Source organism: Schistocerca cancellata, chromosome 2 (genome assembly GCF_023864275.1).
Source record: "Schistocerca cancellata isolate TAMUIC-IGC-003103 chromosome 2, iqSchCanc2.1, whole genome shotgun sequence".
NCBI lineage: Eukaryota > Metazoa > Arthropoda > Insecta > Orthoptera > Acrididae > Schistocerca > Schistocerca cancellata.
Genome location: NC_064627.1, coordinates 565650022 through 565677993, shown reverse-complemented (window position 1 = coordinate 565677993; position 27972 = coordinate 565650022). Strand labels below are relative to the sequence as shown.

Below are 27972 nucleotides of genomic sequence, written 5' to 3'. Positions count from 1 at the left end.
TTACCTGTCTCTGGCAGAATTACAAACCTCAGAGCTTTTATTTCTTCTCTCAGGACTTTAATTTCTACTCCAATGTTCTCTTTTTCTTCGTTTACTGCTAGTCCAATATAGGGATTGAATAATATCTGGGATAGAGCAGAACCCTCTTTCACTCCCTTCTCAACCACTGCTTCCCGTTTGTGCCCCCTCGACTCTGATGACTGCTATATGGTTTCTGTAAAAATTGTAAATAGGCTTGCGCTCCCTATATTTTATCCCCTCCAACTTTAAAATTTGAAAGAGAGTGTTCCAGTCAACACAGTCAAAAGCTTTCTCTAAGTCTACAAATGCTATAAACGTAGGTTGTCTTTTCTTAACCTAGCTCCTATGAGAAGTCGTAGGGTCGGTATTGTCTTGCGTGTTTCTAAATTTCTCCGGAATCCAAACCGATCCTCCCTTTAGCAGTTTCTCCATTCATATGTGAAGGATTCGTGTTAGTTTTGCAGCCGTGACTTATTAAACTGATAGTTCGGCAATTTTCACTCATGTCAGCATCTGCTTTCTTTGGAATTGGGATTTTATATTCTTCTTGAAGTCTGACGGTTTTTCGCCTGTCTCATACACCTTACTCACCAGATGGAATAGTTTTGACATGGCTATCAGTAGCTCTAACGGAGTATGGTCTATTCCTGGGGCATTGTTTCGAATTAAGTCTTTCAGTGGTTTGTCAAATTCTTCGTGCAGTGTCATATCTCCCTTCTCATCTTCCTCTGCGTCCTCATCCCGTTCCATAATAGTGTCCTTAAGTACATCTCCCTTGCATAGACGCTCTTTATACTCCTTCCACCTGTCTGATTTCCCTTCTTTGCTTAGAACTGATTTTCCATCTGAGCTCTTGATATTCATACAACTGCTTCTGTTTTCTCCAAAGGTCTCTTTAACTTTTCTGTAAACAGTATCTATCTTACCACTAGTGATACATGATTCTACATCCTTACATTTGTCCTCTAGCCATTCCTGCTTAGCCCTTTTGCACTTCTTGTCGATCTAATTTTTAGACGTTTGTATTCTCTTTCGCTTCCTTCATTTATTGCATTTTTATATTTTCTCTTTTCATCGAATAAATTCAATATATCTTTTGTTACCCAAAGATTTCTATTAGCCCTCGTCTTTTTACCCGCTTGATCCTCTGCTGCCTTCACTATTTCATGTCTCAAAGCTACCCATTCTTCTTCTACTGTATTCCTTTCCTCTGTTCTTGACAACAGTTCCCTAATGCTCACTCTGAAACCCTCTACAATCTTTGGTTCTTTCAGTTTATCCAGCTCCCATCGCCTGAAATGCCCGCCTTTTTGCAGTTTCTTCAGTTTTAATCTGCAGTTCATAACCAATAAATTATGGTCAGAGTCCATATCTGCTCGTGGAAACGTCATACAATTTAAAACCTGGTTACGAAATCTCTGTCTTACCATTATATAATCTATCTGAAATCTTTTGGTGTCTCCAAGTATCTTCTACGTGTACAACCTTCTCACATGATTCTTAAACGAAGTGTTAGCTGTGATTAAATTATGCTATGAGCAAAATTCTATCAGGCGGCTTCCTCTTTCATTCCTTTACCCTAGCCCATATTCACCTGCTACTTTTCCTTCTTTTCCTTTTCCCACTATCGAATTCCAATCTCCCACGACTATTAAATTTTCGGCTCTCTTCACTATCGAAATAATTTGTTTTATCTCATCATACATTTTGTCAATCTCCTCCTGATCTGGGGAACTAGTTGGCATATAAGCTTATACTACTGTGGTGAGTGTGGGTTTTGTGTCTATCTTGGCTACAATAATGCGTTCAGTGTGCTGTTCATAATAGCTTATACGCATTCCTATTTTTTACTCATTATTAAATCTACTCCTGCATTACTCCTATTTGGTTTTGTGTTTATAACTCTGTGTTCACCTGACCAGACGTTCTGTTCCTCCTGTTACTGAACTTACCTAATTCCCACTATCTTTAACTTTATCCTATCCATTTCCCCTTTCGAATTTTCTGATGTACCTGCCCGATTAAGGGATCTGACATTTCATGCTCCGATACCTGATAACGACGTCCTCCTGAGTAGTAACCGCCCGGAAATACGAATGGGGGACTAATTTCTTACTTCTGGAATATTTTACCCAAGAGGATGCCATCATCATTTGACCATACAGTAGAGTTGTATGCCCTCGGGAAAAATTACGACGGTAGTTTCCCCTTACATTCAGCCGTTCACAGTGGCAGCACAGATAGACCATTTTGGTTAATTTTAAAAGGCCAGATCAGTCAATCATTCAGACTGGTGCCCCTGCAACTACTGTAAATGCTGATGCCCCTCTTCAGGAACCATACATTTGTCTGACCTCTCAACAGGCACCGCTCCGTGTGGTTGCATTTGCGGCACGCAAGCCTCCCCACCAACGGCAACGTCCATGGTTCATGAGTGGGGGAGGGGGGGGGAGAGGGGGGGGGCAAACCGTTATGACAGTGCGGCGAAATTTGGCGTTAATGGGCTATGCCAATAGTCGACCGACGCGAGTAACTTTGCAACAACACGACATCGCGTGCAGCACCTCTCCTGGTCTCGTGACGACAACGGTTGGATCCTAGACGAATGGAAAACCGTGGCCTGGTCGGACGAGTCCCGACTTCAGATGTTCAGAGCTGATGGTAGATTTCGAGTGTGGCCCAGACCCCTACACGTCATGGACCGAAGTTGCCAACAAGGCACTGAGCACTCTGGTGGTGGCTCCATAATGGTGTGGGTTGTGTTTAAATGGAATGGATTCGGTCCTCTGGTCCAACTGAACCGATAATTGTCAGGAAATGGTTATGTTTGGCTACTTGCAGACCATCTTCAGCCAAACATGGACTTCATGTTTCCAAACAACAATGGAATTTTATGGATGACAGTGCAACTTGTCACCATGCCACAACTGTTCGAGATTGTTTTGAAGAACATTCTGGACGGTTCGAGCGAATTATTTGGCCACCCAGACCGTCCGACATGAATGACATCGAACATTCATGGCACATAATCGCCGCGCGGTCTCAGGCGCTGTAGTCATGGACTGTGTGGCTGGTCCCGGCGGAGGTTAGAGTCCTCCCTCGGTCATGGGTGTGTGTGTTTATCCTTAGGATAATTTAGGTTAAGTAGTGTGTAAGCTTAGGGACTGATGACCTTATCAAAGTCCCATAAGATTTCACACACATTTGAACATTTTTGGCACATAATCAAGAGGTCAGTTCGTGCCAAAATCATGTACCGGAAATCCTTTGACAGTTATGGACTACTCTAGCTGCATGAGACATTCCCGGATCCTCTGGGGGCCGAACTGCACAGTAACCCTGGGTTCTGTGTGGGGCGGCGATGGGGTGGGTGGACTTCTGTGGCCTGTGGTGGGGTTGTGAACCACTGAGGGCTACGGTGGGAAGAAGCCTCTCCGTCGTCTCTAGGTCCCCAGTTTAATACGTACAAAATACATACATACATACATACTATAGGGGCAGCATGTCCCAATATAATGGTTCAAATGGCTCTGAGCACTATGGGACTCAACTTCTGAGGTCATTAGTCCCCTAGAACTTAGAACTAGTTAAACCTAACTAACCTACGGACATCACACACATCCATGCCTGAGGCAGGATTCGAATCTGCGACCGTAGCGGTCTCGCTGTTCCAGACTGCAGCGCCTAGAACTGCATGGCCACTTCGGACAGCTGTCCCAATATATCGGCAGGGGACTGCCACCGACATGTTGAGTCCCTACCACGTCGAGTTGTTGCACTACGCCGGATAGAAGAAGATCGGACACGATATTAGCAGGTGTTCCACGACTTCTGTCATCTCAGAGTAACACGTCGTAGGGGTCTGAAAAGGGACGATGTAACAGAGTCAGTCGTAGGTAAGGCAGGTGGCTCGGCTTTGATTCATTGGTAGAATACTGACAAAATACGTTCAGTAAAAGAGACTGCTTACAAAACACTTGCGAGACTCATCCTAGAATCCTGTTGAAGTGTGTGGGATCCACACCAGATAAGATTGAACGTATACGGAGAACGATACCACGAATGCAGATTTGTCTGACCCACGAGAGAGCATCAACTGGCAGACGCTTGCAGTTAGACGAAAACTATCGAGTGGAATCCTTAAAAAGTTTCAAGGTCAACCTTTCCGTGAGGTACCTAGGAACTTAGTACAGTCTCCTGCGTATCGCTCCTGTGGGGATCACGAAGACAAGTTTTGACTAATTACAGCACGCACAGGGGCGTAATCGTTCTTCACCCATTCGGTACCTGAGTATAGCGGGAAGAAGCACTAGCAAGTGGTACAATAGGAAGAACTCGCAGCCGTGCATTGAACAGTAGTTTCTAGAGTGTGGTGCTAGACAGGAAAACACAAACATCCAGATGTAGTTCAGGCACTTATTGTTCTAGTCGTCTGCGACCATAAACAAATTACACTTTGGCCGCTACGGGGAGGAGAGAGTTGCAGGGGAACAAGTCTTGCCTTCCTCCCGCGGGGGTGGCAGTCTACATCCCTCAGTTATTTTACCACATAAGCAAAACTGGCACATCGTTACAGGGGTCGCCGTTTCTTTGTGGCGTCGTGAGAATAATACTCAGCCCCACGACTGAACATAATTAGTCGCTTCACACGCACGATGTAAGTGACAGAGGAGTACGTAAAGCATTGCTGCACCCCGGAAAAGTTCGGTGTGCGATTTGCGAATTTTTAAAGTTTTTTTCCTGCCGTGGCTAGGCAATATAGGTCTGTTCGGCCGATGTGTTAATCACTTAAGCCACTGGTCGGTGTTGTTGACATTCCGGAAAACACTCCGGGAGATGGGGTTGCGCGACATCAGTCAACAATCGAGCGATTGGAGCAGATAATACAGCTTGACCAAGAGTGAAGTAATATTTTGTATCTCGGGCACTTTAGTGCTGCAGAGAAACTCACACGTTGTAAATTTAACCGGGCCTAGCAACGAATCTATGAAAATCGCGCCCAGTGAGATTCGCGCCCAACCAGAAATGCGTGAGATTCCCGCCCAATACCTGCTCCCTTTGTGTCGGGCTTACCCGCGCCCGGGCCGTCCTAATCACCCTAAAGTACCTGATCCGCGGACACAGGGACCTGCCCCCCTGGTAGTGCCGCTTTGGCTGTCGAAGAGTTCACATCGCGCGATTCGTGTATTTTTGACACAGTAGTTCAGATATGGAATTTTCAACCACTAATCACGGTAAGCCATGTTGCCACTACGAAGGTTATTCTTACATAGTGAAGAGAACTAAAGAAGATGGAACAGTAACATGGCGCTGTTCAAGACAGAGCAAACCACTGCCGAGGAATGCTGAAAACGATGGATTCGACAGTGCTTTTTTCATTCGAGCATCAATGTGGACCTCCGGATGTCGCTCGGTTGGAAGTAAGGAAGACTTTGAACCACGCAAAGAAGAGAGCAAGGGGCGAAGAGACGTCTATTTAAAAAATATATTCAGAGGAGCTGGGTTGCCTGCAAAATCTAGGCTATGATTTTGTCACTGAAATGCCAGAGCAGCAAACAACGAAGAGAGCTTTGTACTACCAGCGGGAAAAATCACAGGGAAATGAGAGAGATCCACCGACAAGAGAAGAAATTGACCTAAAGGCAGATTTACTAGCTATGAACGATGGCAGCAGTTTTCTGTTAAGCGACGACAAACTAGGAGAGAGGATAATAGTTTTTAGTGGAAGGGCAGGAAGAGAGACTCTAAGGAGTAAACAAGACTTTTTTATGGCTGGTACGTTCAAGTGCAAGTGCTGCAACAAACAACAAAGACACGCACGTCCGTCTTTTCCGAAATTTGATGGAAACCTGCAAACGTGCCGTAGACTTCGAATCAGCTAGGATTTCAGCAATTAAAATTGTATTTCCGACAGCTGAAGTGCATGGATGTTATTTCCATATGAAAAAGTGTCTCTGGAGAAAAGTTCAAGAGCTAGGACTTACTCGTGAATACAAAGAAAACTAAGAAGTGAGACAACATGTTCGCATGTGTGCTGCGCTGGCGTTTCTATGGCCTGAAGATGTATGTGATGGTTGGCTGGAGATACATTCACATACACCGGATATCCCCAAACTTTCTGAATTTTTTGACTACTTCGTAGATAGATGGTTGGAAAATGAAGAAACCCCTATCAACCTTTGGAGTTGCTACAAACGGCGCCACCGAAAAACCAACGCTGTAGAAGGTTGGCACCACAAAATTAATAACATACTTGCTAAAGCAAATCCGAAAATTAATGACGTTATTAGGTCTTTGAAAAGAGAAGCAGAAAATTCATCGTGCGCCTTAATGAGGGCAGAACTAAATGGCTCTGAGTACTATGGGACTTAATTTCTGAGGTAATCAGTCCCCTACAACTTAGAACTACTTAAACCTAACTAACCTAAGGACATCACACACATCCATGCCCGAGGCCGGATTCGAACCTGCGACCGTAGCGGTCGCTCGGTTCCAGACTGTAGCGCCTAGATCCGCTCGGCCACTCCGGCCGGCGAGGGCAGAACTGAGTATGGAAGGTAAACGAAAAACATGGAACGTGATGAAAGGTTGGGAAAATAGTAAAAAAAAATACGAAGAGGATGGTGAGATCAAGGATTGCTTGAAAGCCATATCCTACCTACAGAAACTTGACTGAATTTATCAGAAGATGTATATAGATACAATAGTGTTCAAATGTAAATAGCAACTTACATAAAAATAATAAAAATTAAAAAAATATTGACGATGCTTATAAGCTGATTTTAAACACGCCGAAATGACTCCTGCTCTTTAGCCAGTCCAAAGCCTGGATAAAGTGTGATGGAAATCAGATTATTTTTAAAATGCAGTATATGTGTTTCATAATACACCAAAACAAAAGCGAACCCTTTTCAGAGTCAACCCTTTACAATTATACTTCTCATTCAAGAGTCACCACCCCAATGCTTCGTTAGTTTTTATAAATCAAGAGTTAAAATTAAGTGACATTACTAATCGCTAAGTATATAGTCACTTGATATTTCTGAGTATTCAAGAAGTGTAATTGTTATAATGAAAATGATATTGATAGTGACTGCTGAATGGTACTGCAAGTGAAGCAAAAGAATGTAATCTCTTGTGTTTACTGCAGTTTGAAGTGGTGTGTGGTAGAAACTTAGTCCTCTCTCTCTCTCTCTCTCTCTGTCTGACGGCTGAAAACTCTAGCTCGGAAACCTCCAGGTAGCGTCGCTCAACTCTTTTGTCTGCCGGGCAAGGAGATTAGCGGACACGTCCTCGACCCTTTCTGGGCGCGAATCTCACTGGGCGCGTTTTTCAGTACACCCCTAGCAACACGTGCACAGCGCAAAGCGAAATAGGAAACACTCTCAGGACAAGTAATATAAAGCTAGCCCGCCCGGTTAGCTGTGAGGTCTAACGCACTGTTTTCCGGGCGGTAAGGCGTGTCGGTCTCCGGCACTAATCCGCCCAGCCTGTTGTGGGTTTGTGTACCACTGAGGTCTACGGCGGGGACGAAACCTCTCCGTCGTTTCTAGGTACCCAGTTCAGTACAATACAATATAAAGCTAACCTATTAGTCCCCCTCCAGTAGAATTACGTAACAAGCATAACTATAAGAGTACAAATGAGCGACCTTAGGGGCTCAAAGCATTCACTTGGGCCACCATTCTGTCTGCGTTCTGAACCGGAGGGAATGATGGACTTACCGAGCGAGGTGGCGCAGTGGTAAGCACACTGGACTCGCTTACGTGAGGACGATGGTTCAATCCCGCGTCCGACCATTCTGGTCTAGGTTTTCCACGAGTCCCCTAAATCGCTTGAGGGAAATGCGGGATGGTTCCTTTGAAAGGTGACGGCCGACTTCCTTCACCATCCTTCCCTAATCCGATGAGATCGATGACCTCGCTGTTTGGTCTCCTCCTCCAAATCAACCCAACCCAACCCATGCAATGACGGACTATTGAGTTTCAGAGAAACCACGACTCACACTTGGTGATGAAGATCGGCTTTCTGACTTCCTGCTGATGGACTCATCGAGTTCTGGCGAGGAGCCCCTAACTTTGGCGTAGTGATCACGGTACTTGCAAAACTTCACTGATGCGGAGAGTTGGCGTGTGGCCAGGGGCGTGGCCGACGGACTGCAACCTGTCTACGATCCGGCCGGGGTAGATTCATCCTATCAGCCTCCTAGCCACCTAAACGTTATCGGCCATTGTCCTGGCCGAACAGGGGCACTGCTGATGGGCAACGGACATCTGGTGTCGGCTACTACACTCGAGCGCCCGACATGGGGACCACGACTAAACGCGGCGGTGCGCAGTCGGCAAGACTCCAGATGACCCTGGCGGGCCAAACTGGATCATCACCTCTGGCGGCACACGCTGCGTCGCCTGCTGGTGGGCTGCTCGGTATCGCGGCAGCTGCCGCCAACGCCACCTAGGCGTTGCTGCCACCCGCGACCCAGGACAACGGACGTCATTGTCGTATAGGGGCGGCAACGCATTCCGCGATAGGCTGCCTTTGCAAACACACAGTGAGGCCGTGAGGGCAGCCGGAGTGCTGTATAAGGCTGCTTGAATAAACACTGTCAATGTTACCGCTTTTTGGCAGTACGCCCCGGCGCAGATCTGCCCTCTCTCTCACCACCTCGCACACCTATCCTGACGCGTAGCGGCGCGGAATAGACTGGTTCGTTAAGCAAGCAGTAACGCCTACTGACCAGTTATTTACTGAGATTGGTAGTGCCGTAAACGTGGAAGTACAGGCCCGACCTCTACCGGCAAATTACATAATCATAGTTCAGTCCCTTCACCATCATCAAAAACGTCACTTTAAAATGTACTCCAATAGTATGGTGCTGGCTAATCTTTGGCACGCAAAACAGTCAGAATTCTTTCGGGGCTCGATGTATGTAAGTCGTTAATGGCATGTGATATCACTCCTGGCAATGAAACCTGTCCTTCTCGCTGATAACTGATACTGGAGGTGGGTAGCAGCTTATAAGTTGTTTTTCTGATACAAACATAAATAGCTGGGTAATTTAATAATGTCTATAAATTAAGCTGCCTTGAAGAGTCATTTACAAACTCTGTAGCATGTCGGATGTGTTTCACCACTTCTCTCTCTCTCTTTGACCCCTACCGAGTAACACTGATATTAGTTGTGGTGGCATAAAATTTTTGACCAGCTAGAGGTCATTCTGCGGCAAGGTTATCTTTGATCTATTTGCTGAGAATAAAGAGGCATACAAAACTCGAGCCTGTCTGTCTGTCTGTCACCCAGGGTCGCCGGAAGGGAGCAACTGGGCCGGCAATCGCTGTTATTCAACTTTGCAAGTGTCCGGAGGACTACTCTGACGATGTCAATCACCGTGTTTCTGAAACTTCTTATTTGAGAGAATTTATTCAAATTCTTGATGACGTATTTATGTGGCCCAGACGGTAACACTTCATTCGTATCTGAGGCGACTTCAACTTGTAATATGGCGTGGTTGAGAATTTTTTGCGGTAAGAGCCATTTACTTACTCAGTACACTTCTTGAGAAATACGAGTATGTGTGTGGCTCATTGATTACGATCCTTTTGCGCATCTTGATTCAGTCTTCTACTTTTTTTTAATTTGCGAGATTTTATTGTATTAAATGCGCTCCAGCATGCAAGTGCTTTACGGTGAGAGAGAATTTGTCAGCTATTACTATTATCATCAGAGCTTTAAAATTGGTTTTCCTTCGAAATCTTGCGCTAAATATTCTCCTATCGGATGTTTTTGGCGAAGGTAGGCAGTCGCTGCAGGTGACATAGAAACGGTTAAGAAGTAATATAAAGACAACACTAAGGTTTGATGGTGATGGTAAGCATAGCTCTGAATTTTTGACGAGTTTACGTCAGACAGTTTATATTAATTGCACGTATAATTTTCTTTGGAAGTGAAATTTAATCTGCGGTGTTTCCTTTGTTTAAGTTCCACGATAAAAAAGTGGATAGTAGCAACTCTCAACTAGTTGCTGAACTATGGAACCACGTTCTTATGTTTGCTAGCCTGTGTGGAATTTTTTCTTGTTTTTAATGAACAGACTGCTGTTAATTTTGTGTAATGTTATATCGTTTTTGATTCATGTTATGAGCTCTTATCTCCATCCTGTATTATGTGGATCAGGAAAATTGTAATAAATAATTTCTCTGTTTTTTGAGCTGAGACCTTTCCTTAACCTTGACATATTCTGCACTTATTCACCATCCTCTTTCACCAAACTCTCAAGTTCCATGCTTGCAACACTGTGGGCAGAAGTCTTTGGTAGAGTAGTCCCTCCGTGTAATATCTCCAAGTGGCATACAATATTTGTGTCGAAGGAATGCAGGGTGGCAAAGTGAATGGTGAGATTACTTCTGGTCACTTCATGGACAGAACAGAGGCACCACAAGGTCACTGAGTGATGGGCCAGGACGAGAATGTCATCCGTAGCGTTATTTCATCACTACGGGAAAGATTATAGGACACAGCAAAAAATTCAACAGCAGTGCAGGCAAGAAAAAATGGTTCAAATGGCTCTGAGCACTATGGGACTCAACATCTTAGGTCATAAGTCCCCTAGAACTTAGAACTACTTAAACCTAAGGACATCACACACACCCATGCCCGAGGCAGGATTCGAACCTGCGACCGTAGTGCAGGCAAGAGCTAAGACCCAGCACCAGGCTCATTACTTTATACGAAGCGTCAGAAGACTTGCAAAAATCAGAGCACCTGGGCTGGTTAGAGAGCCCTTGGGTGCCTCGGGTTCATACTCGTTCCGCCAGACTGTGTATCCGCAGCCTCGACACGTTGCTCTGTATGCCTACCAGATACACTCCCTTAAACAAAAACAACACGTCGCTCGTAGAACGTGGTACCTTGTCCGTCGCGAGCGGTGCGTGGAACATTCTACCCGTCTATGGTGGGTCTGGAACTTCTTACGAAGTTACTAATATTGTTGAAAGAGGCATATATTGCAGAAGCTGTGATCTATAAGGAGCACTTACTCCACTTTTTTGTGGGTACTGTGACAGCTGCGGTTTCAAGATATGACTCCCTGAATTGCTATGTGCGCCTTTGTTGTGATGAATGTGAACCACTTTCCAGCTTATCGATGATAATACTGGAGCAGTCAGAGCTAATTAGTGGATGAGACCATCACGTGTCTAGAGTGGTCAGCTCGCTCCACAAACCTTAATGTAACTGAACTTGTATTGGGACGCTGCAGGCTGGAGGTAAGGAATTTCAAAACCTTCACCAAATCCCATCTCTTGTCTCTAGAGGGCACTTGTCCAGCAAATGGTTGAGTTCCCACAAGCGATGTTCGATGGCTTGATCCACGGAATGGGGAGCCATTTAATGTCACGCTAGGCTATAAAAATCCGTGTCTATCAAAATTCATATTAAAGTATTTGTCAGCTATGGAGTCGTCAAACGAATCATAGTTGTTAACAGTCATCTGAGCAGAGATATTCATACCTGCGCTAATCGATGAACACGGACGCCGATGAGGACTTTGCAGTCATTTTTCCTTTCAGTGCCGGTATAGGATCCTCTGAAAATTACTACATGACTGTCCGAAGCTTTACAGAATTTCGAGTGTGCTTACGAGAAGCCTATAGTGTATGTTTTCGTTTATATTTTCCCTTGGTAGAGATCAGTGTAAAAATGCATTCTTCGGATCACAACACAAGTGCCATTGGTCGGGAGTCTTGCGTTTGTACTGCTTGGATCATATAAGCATCTCTGTCGATTTTACTGTTCGATAACAAACCTAGTAAGACTGCACTACCCAAACGAAAAACAGGATCCTTACAGTTTGGCAGGTTAAAGCCGTGTTAATAACAAAAATGGTTCAAATAGCTCTGAGCACTATGGGACTTAACAGCTGTGGTCATCAGTCCCCTAGAACTTAGAACTACTTAAACCGAACTAACCTAAGGACATCACACACATCCATGCCCGAGGCAGGATTCGAACCTGCGACCGTAGCAGCCGCACGGTTCCGGACTGCGCGCCTAGAACCGCGAGACCACCGCGGCCGGCCGTATTAACATGTATTTGTTTAGTGTAACAAAACTGCGCAACACAACATTTGCGTTCTTTGAAGAGTGGACTGTGCCATCTTTCCAAAGCCGAGAAAATTTCTGTATACATATCGAGAGAATCGACATGGTTAATTCACTATTCTTGAGAGGTGAGCTTTATAGTTTAAAGTTTTCCTAAGAGATTTCAGGCCCTGAATAAATCCATAGTCGAGTATTTTCTACATACTTGCACTATCGAGCTAGTGTGTCCTCTCTAATGAATAAGCTGTGTGAGTGTTCTGCTGTAAGGCAAAGCTTGGAGGCTCTGATATGATCACCTTAAACAGACAACTGAGAATTTCAGGTTAAACAAATAACTGAACATCTTAATCTTTTTCATCTTTGTGAGCACGACAGATAACGAGCAATGTGAACGCTGACAAAGGCTAAACGCTAACAATTGCGCATGGTTGGAACGTTTTCTCGATGAGTATTACAAATATGTTTCCATATCGACTTTCGTGGCGAGTTGCGAACATTTTACATCAATGACGAGGTCGCCAGGAAACAGCGTGTTTCCGTTTACCAGAGCTGAAGAATATCAAGCTGATTCAGCCTCGAAAATTACGGCGTTGCCTGGCTCAAAAATGGAGTGCTTTGCCTGGTGTAGAAGGAGTCTGCACCGACGGCAACATCCAAGGAATATTATGAAAGCGTAACGTGTAATTAAAAACTGATGGAGGTAAATCTTTGTGGTCAGCCGTCCTATGGCCCTCCAACATGGAGTGATGGTCTGGGTTGCATCCCTTTGGTTGTCATCCGCCGCACTGCTGCAGGACCGCGGTACGTCGGTGAGATTCTACGTCGCGTTTTATTGCCCTTCAAGCCAAGCCACCCTGAACTTACTTGTCAGTAAGATAAAGCCGTCCGCACACGACGAGAATATCTACTGCTTTTCTTTGCGCATGGCAAACCCTGCATTGGCCAGAAAGGTCGGCGGATCTGTCTCCAATTTAGAACGTTTGGAGTAGTATGAGCAGGACCCTCCAACCATCTCGGGATTTCGTCGATCTAACGCACCAGTTGAACAGAATTTTGCACGATTTCCCTCCAGGTGGACATCCAACAACTGTGTCCGTCAACACCAAACCGATAACTGCTTCTATAGGGGACAGAGGTGGACCAACGCGTTATTGACTTGCTCAGTTTCTAAAGTTCTTTCTCTTGGATGAATCATCCAAATTTTCCCGAAATTGCAATCAGTTGTTTCTCTGTGTATGTCCATCGCGTGTACAGATTTCCGTACCATGCTGATAATTCCTTGTTGGTGCGTCGCTCTTTCTTTTTTTGTCTTAGAGTGTATTATGGTTGATTCGCACAGTGAATGCAGTGGGTGTTAGTGATATATATTGAGAATGATTCCATGATTCTTTAGAAATAAGATTATTCAAGCCACAGATCAGTGATGTTATTAATTTAATCGTAACCACAATCTTATTTTAGAATGGGCCTTGCATTTTATTTTAGTCCCGCATAACTAATGAATAAGGCCAGTATATCCGTAAGTGTACACGCTTCAGCATCTGTGCAGAAGTAAGTACAATTCGAGTAAATAACTGCTTTAATTTCACGTTGTGCTGATGTACAGACTTCGTTACGCGGCTTGTCAAGTGGTTGCGCTGCAGTCGCGAGTTGCGCTGAACCCACCTCGCAGCTCGCTACGCTATCCCCGTTATCTCGTGTCGCAATACCGGACTGTTAACCAGCACAGGTTATTGCATCAGCAACTTTACAAACTATTGCTTCAGTCAAACACACGGAGGTATCAGAGCAGAGTGGCGCAGTGGAAGCGTGCTGGGCCCATAACCCAGAGGTCCGTGGATCGAAACCACGCTCTGCTAAATATTTTTAATTTATGATTTTCCATTATCGATTTCATTTATGTAGCTGTAGGGTATTTTACTGAATGTTAAAGAGGGAAATCCAAGAATTATGCACTTTGACTTTTCTGCTTGCAGAGAATTTGGAAATAACATGCAAAAATGTATGGTAGGGTAGGCACCCATGGCCAGCGTCAGTATGAATAAAATCCTTTTGCATGTTATACAGGAGCATTACAAAACACTAAAACAACTATAAAACCTACGTTTCGATTGTCTTTACAGTGATACTCTTGAGGACGAATATATTGAGCAACTTAGTCGTCCTGAACAGGACCGCTGAGGAGACACTCGAAACGTCTGTTTTAAAGTTGTGCTGTATTTCATAATGACCCTGTCTGGTACTTTCAAAAATGTATTCAAATAGAAAATGTGTTAAGCTGATCAATAAACTCTCAAAAGCTGCACTTTTTCCTATTTCGGAGAAAATGTATACAAAGAAGGATGAAATTATTATTATCATACGCATATTTTCTTAGAAAAATATATTTCAGACAGCCGGAAAGAAATTCAGAGCAATTCACTATTGTGCGTCACTGGTGTCGCAACATCAGAAATTACACGTTCCGAGAAAAACATGAAGATACTTCCTTTAGTGATAAAATTGGAAACTATAGAAAACGGAGGCATCAATACGGCTTACAAATGGAAAATCGTAGCTTGCCAAGATTATTTCTCGAGTAACAACCAGAGAGGAAAAGAAGCATGGTATCATCAAGGAAATTGTTAACTGTGTGTCGGAATAGGCAGCAGTGCCTAATTTCACGGCATACAAAACATGAAACTGGAAAGGGAATTCTTTCTCAACCAATTTCAATAGTGATAATGTTTTGTCAGAAACAGCTGTATTGAACGCGCTTAGTCTCGACTCATTGAAATCTGGAGTGTTTTCAGATAACGAATATTTGAATCAAACTTTTGAAAGCCTGTGTGAAAGGAAACGTGTTTAACAGAGTGAAATTCATTTACGGAAATACTGAAGGTTTAGCCAAACTTTGTTCGATTTATAATGACAGTCGTCTAATAGTACAAGTTATTATTGTGCAAAGACTTCATGTACGGAATGCTTTCACGGTCTGTCACTGGGCAACATTCCCAGAATTTCTAGGGTAGGGTCAGTACATACAACAGACGACTCAGTGACTGACACATAGACTGCGCATGAGGGAAGCCTGAGTTTACGTGCTTTCTCTAAATCACTCAAGGCTAATTTTGTGATTGTTCGCCAGTCCGAATTTTTGCTCCGTCCCTAATGACATCGTCGTCGACAGGACGTAAATCCTAATCCTTCATTACTTTATTGCTGAAAGGTTATGGTAAAACGTTAGAGATAATAGTGCTGAATGAACAGTTTGATAAAGATCAAAAGATAAGACAAAATGCCGTGTCTTCCTGTGGAAAATATCGCAGGCTGCCCTCCAACATATTGCGGAACAGAGAATATTGTAGAAGAAAGTTATTGATTGGCTGTCAGATGTGTAAGCTTTCGTGGAAATACGAAATAAATGGCTCTGAGCACTATGGGACTTCACATCTGAGGTCATCAGTCCCCTAGAACTTAAAACAACTTAAACCTAACTAACCTCAGGACATCACACACATCCATGCCCGAGGCAGGATTTGAACCTGCGACCGTAGCAGTCGCGCGGTTCCGGACTTAAGCGCCTAGAACCGTTCGGCCACCACGGCCGGCGTGGAAATACGGATAGAGCTCATGGATACAGAGCCACATAATGAATTTTAGTAACTGACTTTGAGGCGCAGCTGAAAAACTTTGTTTTCAGCGTATGATGTCCAGCTCTTGGCTGAAGAGAGACACGTGAGTTACAGCAGTGAAATATTTTTCTGCAAAAGTAGACCTTATGCTGGTCAATTTGATACGTCGTTGTCTATTTCCAACCCCTCGTTTGGCTGTGAAAATTCGAAAGAAGACCCATTGTCTAATTTATAGGGAGTCTTGTTTCAGCTCCGTTTAGTGCGGTCTGAGGCGCCCTGTCACGGTCCGCGCGTCTCCCCCCGTCGGAGGTTAGAGCCCTCTCTCGCTCGTGTGGGTGTGTGTGTGTTTTGTCCTTAGCGCAAGTTAGTTTAAGTTAGATTAAGTAGTGTGTAAGCCTAGTGACCGATGACCTCAGCAGTCGTTACCACAAATTTCCAAATTTCCAAAGCTCCGTTGAAACAGTGGACCAAAAAGTTGTTTTGTTATTCCGTATGCTAGTATTTTGTTCTTTAATTAGACACTGCAGATCTGTCCGTCCCCGGTAGCTGAGTGGTAGAGATAGACATCATACGCTGAAAACAAAGTTTTTCAGCTGCGGCTCATACCTCTTCCCTAGCTCTTTGGTTACGGGCTCACCTGTGAGGAAGCGATCGTTACGGTACGCGGTTCCAGTCTCGCTGACAATAACGTTTGCCGGCACGGTAGCTCAGCGTGTTCGGTCAGAGGGTTAGCTGCCCTCTGTAATAATAATAAAAAACTGAGTTAATATATCAACAACGAACTTAAAAGGGTGTCTTACGACGTCCGCCCCGATCAGATTCAACGAACAAAATGAGATTAAAAAAAAAAAGGGTGGTCAGCGCGACGGAAGGTCAATCCTAAGGGCCCGGGTTCGATTCCCGGCTGGGTCGGATATTTTCTCCGCTCAGCGACTGGGTGTTGTGTTGTCCTCATCATCATCATTTCATCCCCATCGACGCGCAAGTCGCCGAAGTGGCGTCAAATCGAAAGACTTGCACCAGGCGAACGGTCTACCCGACGGGAGGCCCTCGTCACATGACTTTATTATTATTGCTGCAGATCTGTATCGTATGCCTTCTTGAAGCCAAGGGACGGAGCAGCAACATGGCCGAGGGTATTTCCTGCCGTTTGGTACAAAGTATCCTGCGCCGTGCATTATACGGTGGCTTGTGACTTATGAATGCACACGTAGATCTAGGAGCTATAGACGTTCCGGGACAGTGACATGGAGCTACCTCCGGATTACGGCACCGGCAAAACTGGCGTCGCTCACCTGGCGAAGCCGTCGCCGGAGGAGACGCAGCGGTAGAACTTGGTGCAGCTGTCGCTCCTGGCGAAGAAGCCCTCGGAGGAGCAGCCGGCGGCTTCCGTGGCGGCGGCCGGCCTGCCGGGGTCCACCTCGTTCTCGGCGTCGGAGTCCGACCGCAGCGCCGCGGCGACGGGCGTGGGGCAGGCCCTGCCGTACACGCAGGCGGCGGCGGCGGGGTCGAAGGCGGCGCCGGGCGCGCACCAGAACTGCACCGCCTGCAGCTGCAGCTGCGCCTGCGGGCCGGCGGCCGCGCGGCGCGGGGGTGCGCACCGCACGAACGACGAGCAGTCGCCGGGGGCCGCGAACAGCCCGGCCGCCGGGCAGCGGAACGACGGCGACAGCCGGCCGCGCCGCGCAGACACCGCGCCCGCTCCTGCGGCAGCGAGGACAGCGGAACAGGTCAGCGGCGCTCGTCTACAATATGCTTGTCGTCGACACAGTCCTAGAGCCTCATTTGTTCCAAAGACATGCAGTGTGCTTTATAAGTGACAACCAGCTCTAAATTAGGAGAAAATCTACATTAAATTTTGACAAAGCAACTGATTTTATAAAATCACTAATTTCTTTCCAGTCAAATTAAAATATCCATCATTTGGTTTTGCTGCTCTTGCAGTGGCAGTGTTTACAGATGAAATTATTGAATATAAGCTCCGCCTGTCATGCAAACTGTACACTAAAGGTAATTTACTGAAAAGAAGACACTAACTGCTAAACACACACGCACGCACACACACACACACACACATACACACACACACACACACACACACAGACAAAGGGAGTGAGAAAGTAAACAAAACTGAAATCTGGAGCGAAATTGACAACCTAACTCGAGAACAAGTCGACTCCAACTGTGACTGGACACATAACAGCAACATCAACACTAGATTTTGGTGAAATTTAAAAGTCTTCTTTACGAACGAAATTCCTCAAAATACGAGGGATACATTGCTTCCTAAAGCCCGATCGGTCGCGAAATGGAAACCACAGTGAAAACCAAAACTGTTTTACACTGAAGCGCCAAAGAAACTGTTATAGGCAAGCGATTCAAATATAGAGATATGTAAACCGGCAGAATACGGCGCTGTGGTCGGAAACGTCTAGATAAGACAAGTGTCTGGCGCAGTTGTTAGATCAGCTACTCCTGCTATAATGGCACGTAATAAATATTTCAGTGGTGTTACAGTTGCTGCATGAGAGATGGGACACATCATCTCCGACTCAGCGATGCAGTGGTGATTTTCCCGTATTTCACGAACGCACCGTGAACATCAAGAATCCGGTAAAATGTCAAATCTCTGACATCGCTGCGGCCAGAAGAAGATCCTGCAAGACTGGACTAACGACGAGTGAAGAGAATCTTTCAACGTGACAGAAGTGCAACTCTTCCGCAAGTTGCTGCAGATTTCAATGCTGGGCCGTCAACAAATGTCAGCGTGCGATTCATTCAACGACAAGTCATCGATACGGGCTTTCGGAGCCGAAGACCCACTCGTGTGCCCTTGATGACTGCACAACACAAAGCTTTACGCCTCACCTGGGCCCGCCAACACCGACATTGGACTGTTGATGACTGGAAACATGTTGCTTGGTCGGACGAGTCTCGTTTCAAATTGTATCGAGCCGATGGACGTGTACGGGTGTGGAGACAATTTCATGAATCCATGGACCCTGCATGCCACCAGGGGACTGATCAAGCTGGTGGAGGCTCTGTAATGGTGTGAGGCGTGTGCAGTTATTGTGATATGGGGCCCCTGACACGAGTCTGACAGGTGACACGTACGTAAGCATCCTGTCTGATCACCTGCATCCATTCATGTCCATTGTGCATTCCGACGAAGTTGGGCAATTTCAGCACGACAATGCGACACCCCACAGGTCGAGAATTGCTACAAAGTGGCTCCAGGAACACTCTTCTGAGTTTAAACACTTCCACTGGCCACCGAACTCCTCAGACTTGAACATTATTGAACATATCTGGGATGCCTTGCAACGTGCTGTTCAGAAGAGATCTCCACCCCCTCGTACTCTTACCGATTTATGGACAGTCTTGCAGGATTCATGGTGTCAATTCCCTCCAGCAGTACTTCAGACGGTAGTCGAGTCCATGCCACGTTGTGTTGCGTATCTTCTGCGTGCTCGAGGGGACCCTACATGATATTAGCCACGTGTACCAGTTTCTCTGGATCTTCATTGTATATGCAGTGAGTTTTATACATGACAACCAACTCTAAATTAGAAAAAAATATGTTAAATTAAAAAAAAACGAACTGATTTTATAAAATTACCAATTTTATCGCAGGTGACGTAAAATAAAATTAAAATGTACATCATTTGGTTTTGTTTCTCTCGCAGGGGCCGTGCTTATAGATGATATTACGGGATATAAGTTCAACCTGTCATGCAAGCAATTCACTAAAGGAAATTTACAGAAAAGAAGCCATTAACTGCTACACACTCACTCACTCACACACACACACACACACACACACACACACACACACACATAAACACGAAGGGAGTGAGAAAGTAAACAAAGTTGAAATCTGGAGCGAAACTGACAACTAACTCGAGAGCAAGTGAACGCCAACTGTGACTGTAGACATAACAGCAACATTTACACTAGGTTTTGGTGAAGCTGAACAGTGTTGTTCATGAACGAAATTCTGCAAAATACGAGGGATATAGTGCTTTTTAAGGCCCAGTCGGTCGCGAAATGAAAACCAGAGTAAAAACAATAACTGTTTTATTTGCAACATTTTCCTACACCTTCCTGTTACTTATCTACGTAATCTCCGCCCCGACTTACACAGGCGTCGTAGAGTTGTACTAGCTTCCGAGTACCGTCGTCATAAAAGGCAGCTGTTCGGCTTTCTGTCAATTCTCCATGCTGGTCTGCATATCGTCGTCTGTGACACAACGCTGTCCTCTCAGCAAGGGATCGAAATCAGAGGGAGGCCAAAGGCGGACTTCGTGATGGGTGATCAAATACTTGCCGTTGAAAACGCTGCATGGGCGTCTTTGTCACAACCGCAGTGAGCGGCCTAGCGTTGTCACGAACAAGGACAATGCCTGACGACAACATTCCTCTTCGCTTGTTCTGAATTGGCTTTCGTAGACAATTTTCTCGAATCGCTTGATCCACTCGCTGAACAAGATCACCGGTTGACACTCACTTCGTTCCCTGACCGCCTGCATCTTGAGCTTCTGTACGTCTGGCTTTCTGCACAACGGCACTTTGCTGTCATGCATTAGAATTGCATTATGTGGGCGGAATGCTTCAGCATGAAGAAATCGAATGACAGGACCCACTACACACTTGGTGGGAGGCTTTATTGTAAGAAAAGGAAACACCTGCAGCCCTCCTTGTGATGCCAGTTATTGCGTAGTTACCAGTTTTGGCGCTTCAATGCACCATCTTCAAGCCTTAGTTGATGCTGAAGGGGTTATCACGGTCCATATATACGATGCATCAGTTACCAAAAACTGGTTTACGAAGACTACCTTAACTGTGGTGTCGTCTCTCCAACCATCAACTGTCAACTTTATTGTACTAGGCATCACTGTGCGCTCAGCACTGAAAATCCGACTTGAGGCAATCTATGTGCGTTCTAGAGACACTGCGCAACACACATGCACGAAGCTTCATCGCATCTTCACTGTGGTTTTCATTTTGCGACCAACTCGACCTTGAAAAAACAAATTAGACCTACTATATGTAGTGCTCGGCTGTATTTCTCAACATCTTATGGGAATGCAGATGAAACAGGATTTTCGAAAGCTTAATTTGCGGATGACAAGCTCTAAGTATCCAGTAGTGTACAGACTGTCACATGTAGCCGATTAATGCAAAACAATTAAGGAAATGACAACAACATAAAAAATCTTTTCTCCCAGAGTATCACTTAAAACATGTTCACAGTTTACAGATTAAAATAAAGAATGTCCACTCAGAATGGCACATAGGTGCCCCGACATGTGTGGACTTGCATGAAATACGGTCGTTATATCTACTGAAATTAAAATAGATTTAAAGATTGTTCACAAAGGTGCTCAAACATGTGTGGACTTGCATGAAATACGGTCATTATATCTACTGAAATTAAAATAGATTTAAAGATTGTTGATGGGGAATACAAATTCTTTATTTTGCTGCCATTGTCAGTTCCAGGTTATTTATACCTCCCTCCCAAAGTTAACAGCCTCTGGCAGATAGTAGTTTATAGAGAGCTTGTTTCGGTCTACACGGGAGGCAAAATCAACGCGCTCTGGGATTTAAATTAACCTGGTACTCAATACTAACCGTGGAAAGCATCGGCTACGAATCTACTTGCAGGGGGTCCCTGTTACATTTAAAAACATTTTAAAGATTAACAATCAGATGCATTATGACAGCAGTCAGAAATATTTGCTGAAAGCAGGCTTCAGTGACTTTTAAGCAATACAGAGATTAGCAGGGTACAATGGTAGACACGTTATCCAGAATTAATAGAATTTATACGAAAAGATCAGGATAAGTGCGAGCAGGACTCGTGCATCGACGGACTCGCAGAAATTTAATTAAGTATCTACGAGGGTTGGAACTTTAGCAGCGCCAACTATTTATTTACAGCTCGTACGAAATAGACACGTGCTTCAAAGTTTTACTGACCTTCAAAGTAGTCACCAGCATTGTGCATAACCCGTTGCCGGCGATGTGGAAGTCGCAGGATACTGTTAGCAGCTCCAGTTGTGTTGACAGTTCGAACGGAGCGGTCTACTGCCCGACGAATCTGTAGCTCTGAAGCGAATGCCGTGAAATGTTTCCTTCAGTTTAGAAATCGAGTTGAACCCACGAGGGCTTAAGTCAGGGGAGTGCAGTAGGTGGTATAGCATTTAGCAGCCCCATTAGTCAAACAAATCAGTAACAGCTTGCACTGTACGTGCTTGAGCATTGTTCTGCAAAATGATGGTCAAGTCCTGCAGATAGTGTCATCACTTACGCCTCTAAGCTGGCCGTAGGTCGTGTTCCAAAAATGAACGGCATAGAGACAAAAGTGATGACACTATCTTCAGGACCTGACCATCATTTTGCAGGACAATGCTCAAACACGTACAGTTCAAGTTGTTACTGGTTGTTACTGATTTGTTTGACTGATGTGGCTTCTAAGTGCTATACCATCAACTGCATTCCGCTGACTTAAGCTCTCGTGAGTTCAACTCGATTTCTAAACTGAAAGAAGCACTTCACGGCATTCGCTTCAGAACTGCTACAAATTCGTCGCTGGGACTGTCAACACAACTGGCACTGCTAAGAGTATCCTACGACTTCCACATCGCTGGCAACGGGTTATGCACAATTTTGGTGGCTACTTTGAAGATCAGTAAAACTTTGAAACACGTATCTATTTTGTACGAGCTGTAAATAAATAGTTGCCACTATTAAAGTTCCAACCCTCGTAGATAGTCATCCATCCCGAGAATCGAGAATTCATCGATTTTTCACTGTTATCGACATCTATACTGGTAAGATAGCAAAACATATGACGCTAATGACCGTATTTTTTGATTGCTTTGACGTAGGAGTTTACATTTTCTACAGAGCCAAGGGACCACATATCATAGTACGTTACATAAACTTCAACTTTAATACATCCTCCCGTTTCTCAGAAACATGTGTTTTAAAGGCGGTTAGACAAAAAATCCGATAACATGACCAAACAAATTTTTCTCATGTGATTTAATTACAGATTAACAGTTTTCGGGTTTTTTTCTTTACTTGTACTGTAAAACCTTACATACTGTCAGATTTCATGCCTCTGGGGCAACGGGAAGTACGCTATCGGTTTTGGTACCTAAATATGTGACATAAACGGCCGTATCCTTTTATTGCACTGACTTAGAAGATTCAGGTTTTTAAACCACCAATAAACTCACTATATTGCATAAATTTTATCTTAATACGTTTACCTGTTCCTTGAGAAAAAGAGTTTTCAACAGTCGGACAGACAGACAAACAGACACAAGGCCAATAAAGTGATCTTATAACGGTTGCATCTTTACCAATTGAGATACGAAATCCTAAAAGTAGAAAGTTGTTTAAACCAAATTAAAACTAGTACTGTACTCGGTAGAGAAAGCATGATTAGATCCTCTAATTCTAGAGAAAGAGCACTGAAACCATGAGATCACGATGCAGGTGAAAAATGGGTGGGTTCGGTGACTTCTTACCCCTTCGCTGGCGCTGTCGGTGTACAGCTAAGGCACGATATAGTCGTGCACGGCGTATAAAAACGGTCACGCCTGTGTGCGAGAGACATTACGAAGTTCTACTGAAAGTAATGAACAGTCGAACTGAGACTACCTACAAGGCGGCATCTGCGGTCGTTGTTCCAGACACACGCAAACGGAATGGGCTTTGAGGCAGCTGAGCTGCGGGTTTTTATGACTTCGGAGGTGCTGCACTTCAGTGAGCTTCCGACCATAAGTAATGGCCGTTGCCAATTACAGGGAGCAGCCGAGGCAGAGGACAACGTGCTGTGAAGCAGGAAACAGACCACATATTTTGCTAACTGAGGTTTAACGCACTGTCTCAGCTCCAACAGACGTAAAACGCATGTCAGTGTACCGCTGCACGCCCACGAGGAAAATGAGTACGTGTGAAACCTTACGTAATTTTTAACGACTGCCGCCATTCTGAACAAGTTTGTAACTTTTTTCTGAATGAATGCAAACCGAAATGCCATTCCGGATTTCAGTTCCTCACTACTTCAGGGATATGTTTATTACGCATTCATTTATGTTAGAATTATTATTACGAGGTTAATTTGAAACTGAAATTTAAGGAAGAACGAAATAAAATTGACAGTTTTAAAAAGAATTCACCCGTGGGTGGGTCATTAGGAAAGTATCCAGAATCTATAACTGGATGGCTAGATTATTAGTTATTGTCTCTCTCGGTGTTAGAAGATTTGCGTGAGTGCACACATATTTGGCCCAACACGCGCCGAGTCTGGGTAGAATCGTTGTGTTACACTATCGTGTACATGATGGCCACACTCATTGTATTACAATATTAAACACGCCAGCAGCATGTCGTCTGCTCCTGTACTGCACAATAATGTTTCAGTAGTTAGCAACACTTCATACGCAGCATGGATGGCTTGTATAAGACAGAAAATATAGACTGCCTACATGCTTCCGCGCGAGACCTGATTTCTCTTAGCTTGCCTTCGCGGTTCTTACGGCGGACGTACACTCCTGGAAATGGAAAAAAGAACACATTGACACCGGTGTGTCAGACCCACCATACTTGCTCCGGACACTGCGAGAGGGCTGTACAAGCAATGATCACACGCACGGCACAGCGGACACACCAGGAACCGCGGTGTTGGCCGTCGAATGGCGCTAGCTGCGCAGCATTTGTGCACCGCCGTCGTCAGTGTCAGCCAGTTTGCCGTGGCATACGGAGCTCCATCGCAGTCTTTAACACTGGTAGCATGCCGCGACAGCGTGGACGTGAACCGTATGTGCAGTTGACGGACTTTGAGCGAGGGCGTATAGTGGGCATGCGGGAGGCCGGGTGGACGTACCGCCGAATTGCTCAACACGTGGGGCGTGAGGTCTCCACAGTACATCGATGTTGTCGCCAGTGGTCGGCGCAAGGTGCACGTGCCCGTCGACCTGGGACCGGACCGCAGCGACGCACGGATGCACGCCAAGACCGTAGGATCCTACGCAGTGCCGTAGGGGACCGCACCGCCACTTCCCAGCAAATTAGGGACACTGTTGCTCCTGGGGTATCGGCGAGGACCATTCGCAACCGTCTCCATGAAGCTGGGCTACGGTCCCGCACACCGTTAGGCCGTCTTCCGCTCACGCCCCAACATCGTGCAGCCCGCCTCCAGTGGTGTCGCGACAGGCGTGAATGGAGGGACGAATGGAGACGTGTCGTCTTCAGCGATGAGAGTCGCTTCTGCCTTGGTGCCAATGATGGTCGTATGCGTGTTTGGCGCCGTGCAGGTGAGCGCCACAATCAGGACTGCATACGACCAAGGCGCACAGGGCCAACACCCGGCATCATGGTGTGGGGAGCGATCTCCTACACTGGCCGTACACCACTGGTGATCGTCGAGGGGACACTGAATAGTGCACGGTACATCCAAACCGTCATCGAACCCATCGTTCTACCATTCCTAGACCGGCAAGGGAACTTGCTGTTCCAACAGGACAATGCACGTCCGCATGTATCCCGTGCCATCCAACGTGCTCTAGAAGGTGTAAGTCAACTACCCTGGCCAGCAAGATCTCCGGATCTGTCCCCCATTGAGCATGTTTGGGACTGGATGAAGCGTCGTCTCACGCGGTCTGCACGTCCAGCACGAACGCTGGTCCAACTGAGGCGCCAGGTGGAAATGGCATGGCAAGCCGTTCCACAGGACTACATCCAGCATCTCTACGATCGTCTCCATGGGAGAATAGCAGCCTGCATTGCTGCGAAAGGTGGATATACACTGTACTAGTGCCGACATTGTGCATGCTCTGTTGCCTGTGTCTATGTGCCTGTGGTTCTGTCAGTGTGATCATGTGATGTATCTGACCCCAGGAATGTGTCAATAAAGTTTCCCCTTCCTGGGACAATGAATTCACGGTGTTCTTATTTCAATTTCCAGGAGTGTATATTGGTGGCAGTAAAATCGTTCAGCAGTCTGTTGCAAATGCCGATCCTCCAAACTTCCTCAATATTTTTTTGCGACTCTTCTTCCGTCTAGGGAATCCCATGTGGATTCACGGAGCATTTCAATAATACTCGCGTGCTGATTGCACCTAAAAAAACTAAACTCCGCCCGAACGGGCCACCGTGTCAACCTCAGCTCACAGGCCTCACTGGATGCGGGTACGGGCATGCGGTCAGCACACCGCGTTCCCGGCCGTATGTCAGTTTACGAGACCGGAGTCGCTACTTCTCAATCAAGCAGCTCATCAGTTTGCCTCACAAGGGCTGAGCGCGTCCCGTTTGCCAATAGCGCTTGGCAGACTAATCGCACCTACTGGTAAGAAATCTAGCTCTGAATTACTTCGATGGTCTTGAATCCGACCTGGTAGGGATCTCAGAGACTCGAACAGTACTCAAGAAAGCGTCCCAAAAGTGTTCTGTACACAGTCACCTATATAGATGAGCTGCCTTTTCCAAGAATTCTCCCAATAAATCGATGACGACAGTTCGACTTCCTTACAACCGATGTTACGAGCTCGTTTGGTTTCATGTCACTCTTTAAGATGATGCAGAGATATTTTATCGACTCGACTTTGTCAGGCTGCTCACCACTAATAGCATACCTGATCATTACAGGATTGGAATTTTGTAGGCACTACAGGGTTGTTTTTCCTACTCATCTGCATAAAGTCACGTTTTTCCACATATAGAGCTAAATACCATTCATCACATCAAATAGAAATCCTATCTCGTTTTTGCGAGATACATCCACATATACATACATACTCTGTAAGTGCATGGCAGAGAATACCTCTTACCACAACTAGTCATTCCCTTTTCCTTCACACTCGTAAATGGAGCGAGGGAGGAAAGACTGTCTTTATGCTTCCGTACGAGCCATGATTATTCGTATCTTATCTTTGCGGCCCTTACGCGAGATGTATATTGACGGCAGTAGGATCGTCCTGAGAGAAACCCAACTCCGTCTTTCCTCTAGCGATTCCCATTTGAGTTGAAGTAGCATTTCCGTAGTACTCCCATATTGGTCGAACCTACCGACAAGAAATCGAGCAGCCTGCTTCTGAATTGGTTCCATGTCTACACGTCGCTTTAGAAGTGGAACGTTGCAAATGCACTCTTTACATGAGAATGAGTCTCCATTTCGCGGATAGAAATAGTTTGGCACAGAGAAACATTTTACGACGATCGTACTCCTGTTATTCCACGTAATTTAGCTTTTTGTTATAGGACCATACAGGCGCTCTCCCAACATGGAGGCAATGTCAGTATGCAGGACCTCTATCGTCGGCCACTTAACGTGTGGGAAGAGCTGCAAGGACTCGGGCGGAATTCCTCGTCACGGACAGCAGAGCGCATACAATTAAGCAGCGCCGCCCATTCGCAACGAAGAACCCTATTCTTAGTCTGTGCGCGTTACCTCGAGAGCTTTGATGGCAGTGCAAAAATTTAACTGTCGTTACTTCTCGTACGCTAACTCAGCAATTATTTACTCCCCAGGATAGAAGTTTCGCAACATTTTATCTGATGTTGTAACGTGATATTCAGTCCCTAGACAGCATCCTTTTAGTCTGAACATAGCGAATATGCTAATCGACAGGAACGTCAGAGGGAAATGGGCAGTATTAGCGCACGGGAGATGTAAGCTCGAACGCAGACGACGAAACAAGCAACTTACCGACAACAGTTGGTATTTCTAATGTTCAGGAATGGTGGCTGTCTTTCGTAATGGTAGGTAGGAGAGTTTGGAAAACCTACTTAATTTGGTGCCGATCGAAGAAGCAATAAACTGAAAATAAATTCATAATGAAAATATGTATTCCCTGAACAGGTTTAAGTACGATATTCGAATATTTGAAATCGGTGATGAGAGCTGCAATATTCATAAGCAAGGTGTCAAAGATTATGGCACACAACTGACTGTTGAGCACAAGTCCCCAAAGAAAAGATGGTATCTTTGGGGCGGGGTCTCTGCAACCGCCAGATTTAACGAGTCGAAACTGAACCGGAAGCTACTCAAAGTATCTGAGTAATTCGCCAGACTGTTTTTATAATCTGACATGCTGGTGGTCTGGACAGGATTAGTTGTAGAGATACAGCAAAATCTGTGGATGTTCTCTGAGATACCGCAGACGATGGCTGGAGTGAACTTCCAGACGACCCGGAGGAAAGAAAGGAAATAAAATTGCTCAGTA

At 45.4% G+C, this 27972-nt stretch overlaps 1 protein-coding gene across 1 annotated transcript in view; it reads right to left on the bottom strand.

The window, feature by feature from the left end:
• LOC126156485 (uncharacterized transmembrane protein DDB_G0289901-like) overlaps window positions 1-27972 on the bottom strand; it is a 455508-nt gene that overhangs the window by 46073 nt on the left and 381463 nt on the right. Inside the window, exon 6 of the mRNA XM_049916313.1 lies at window positions 17029-17437. Coding sequence (XP_049772270.1) covers window positions 17029-17437 — 409 coding nt within the window. The remainder of the gene's footprint in view (window positions 1-17028; window positions 17438-27972) is intronic.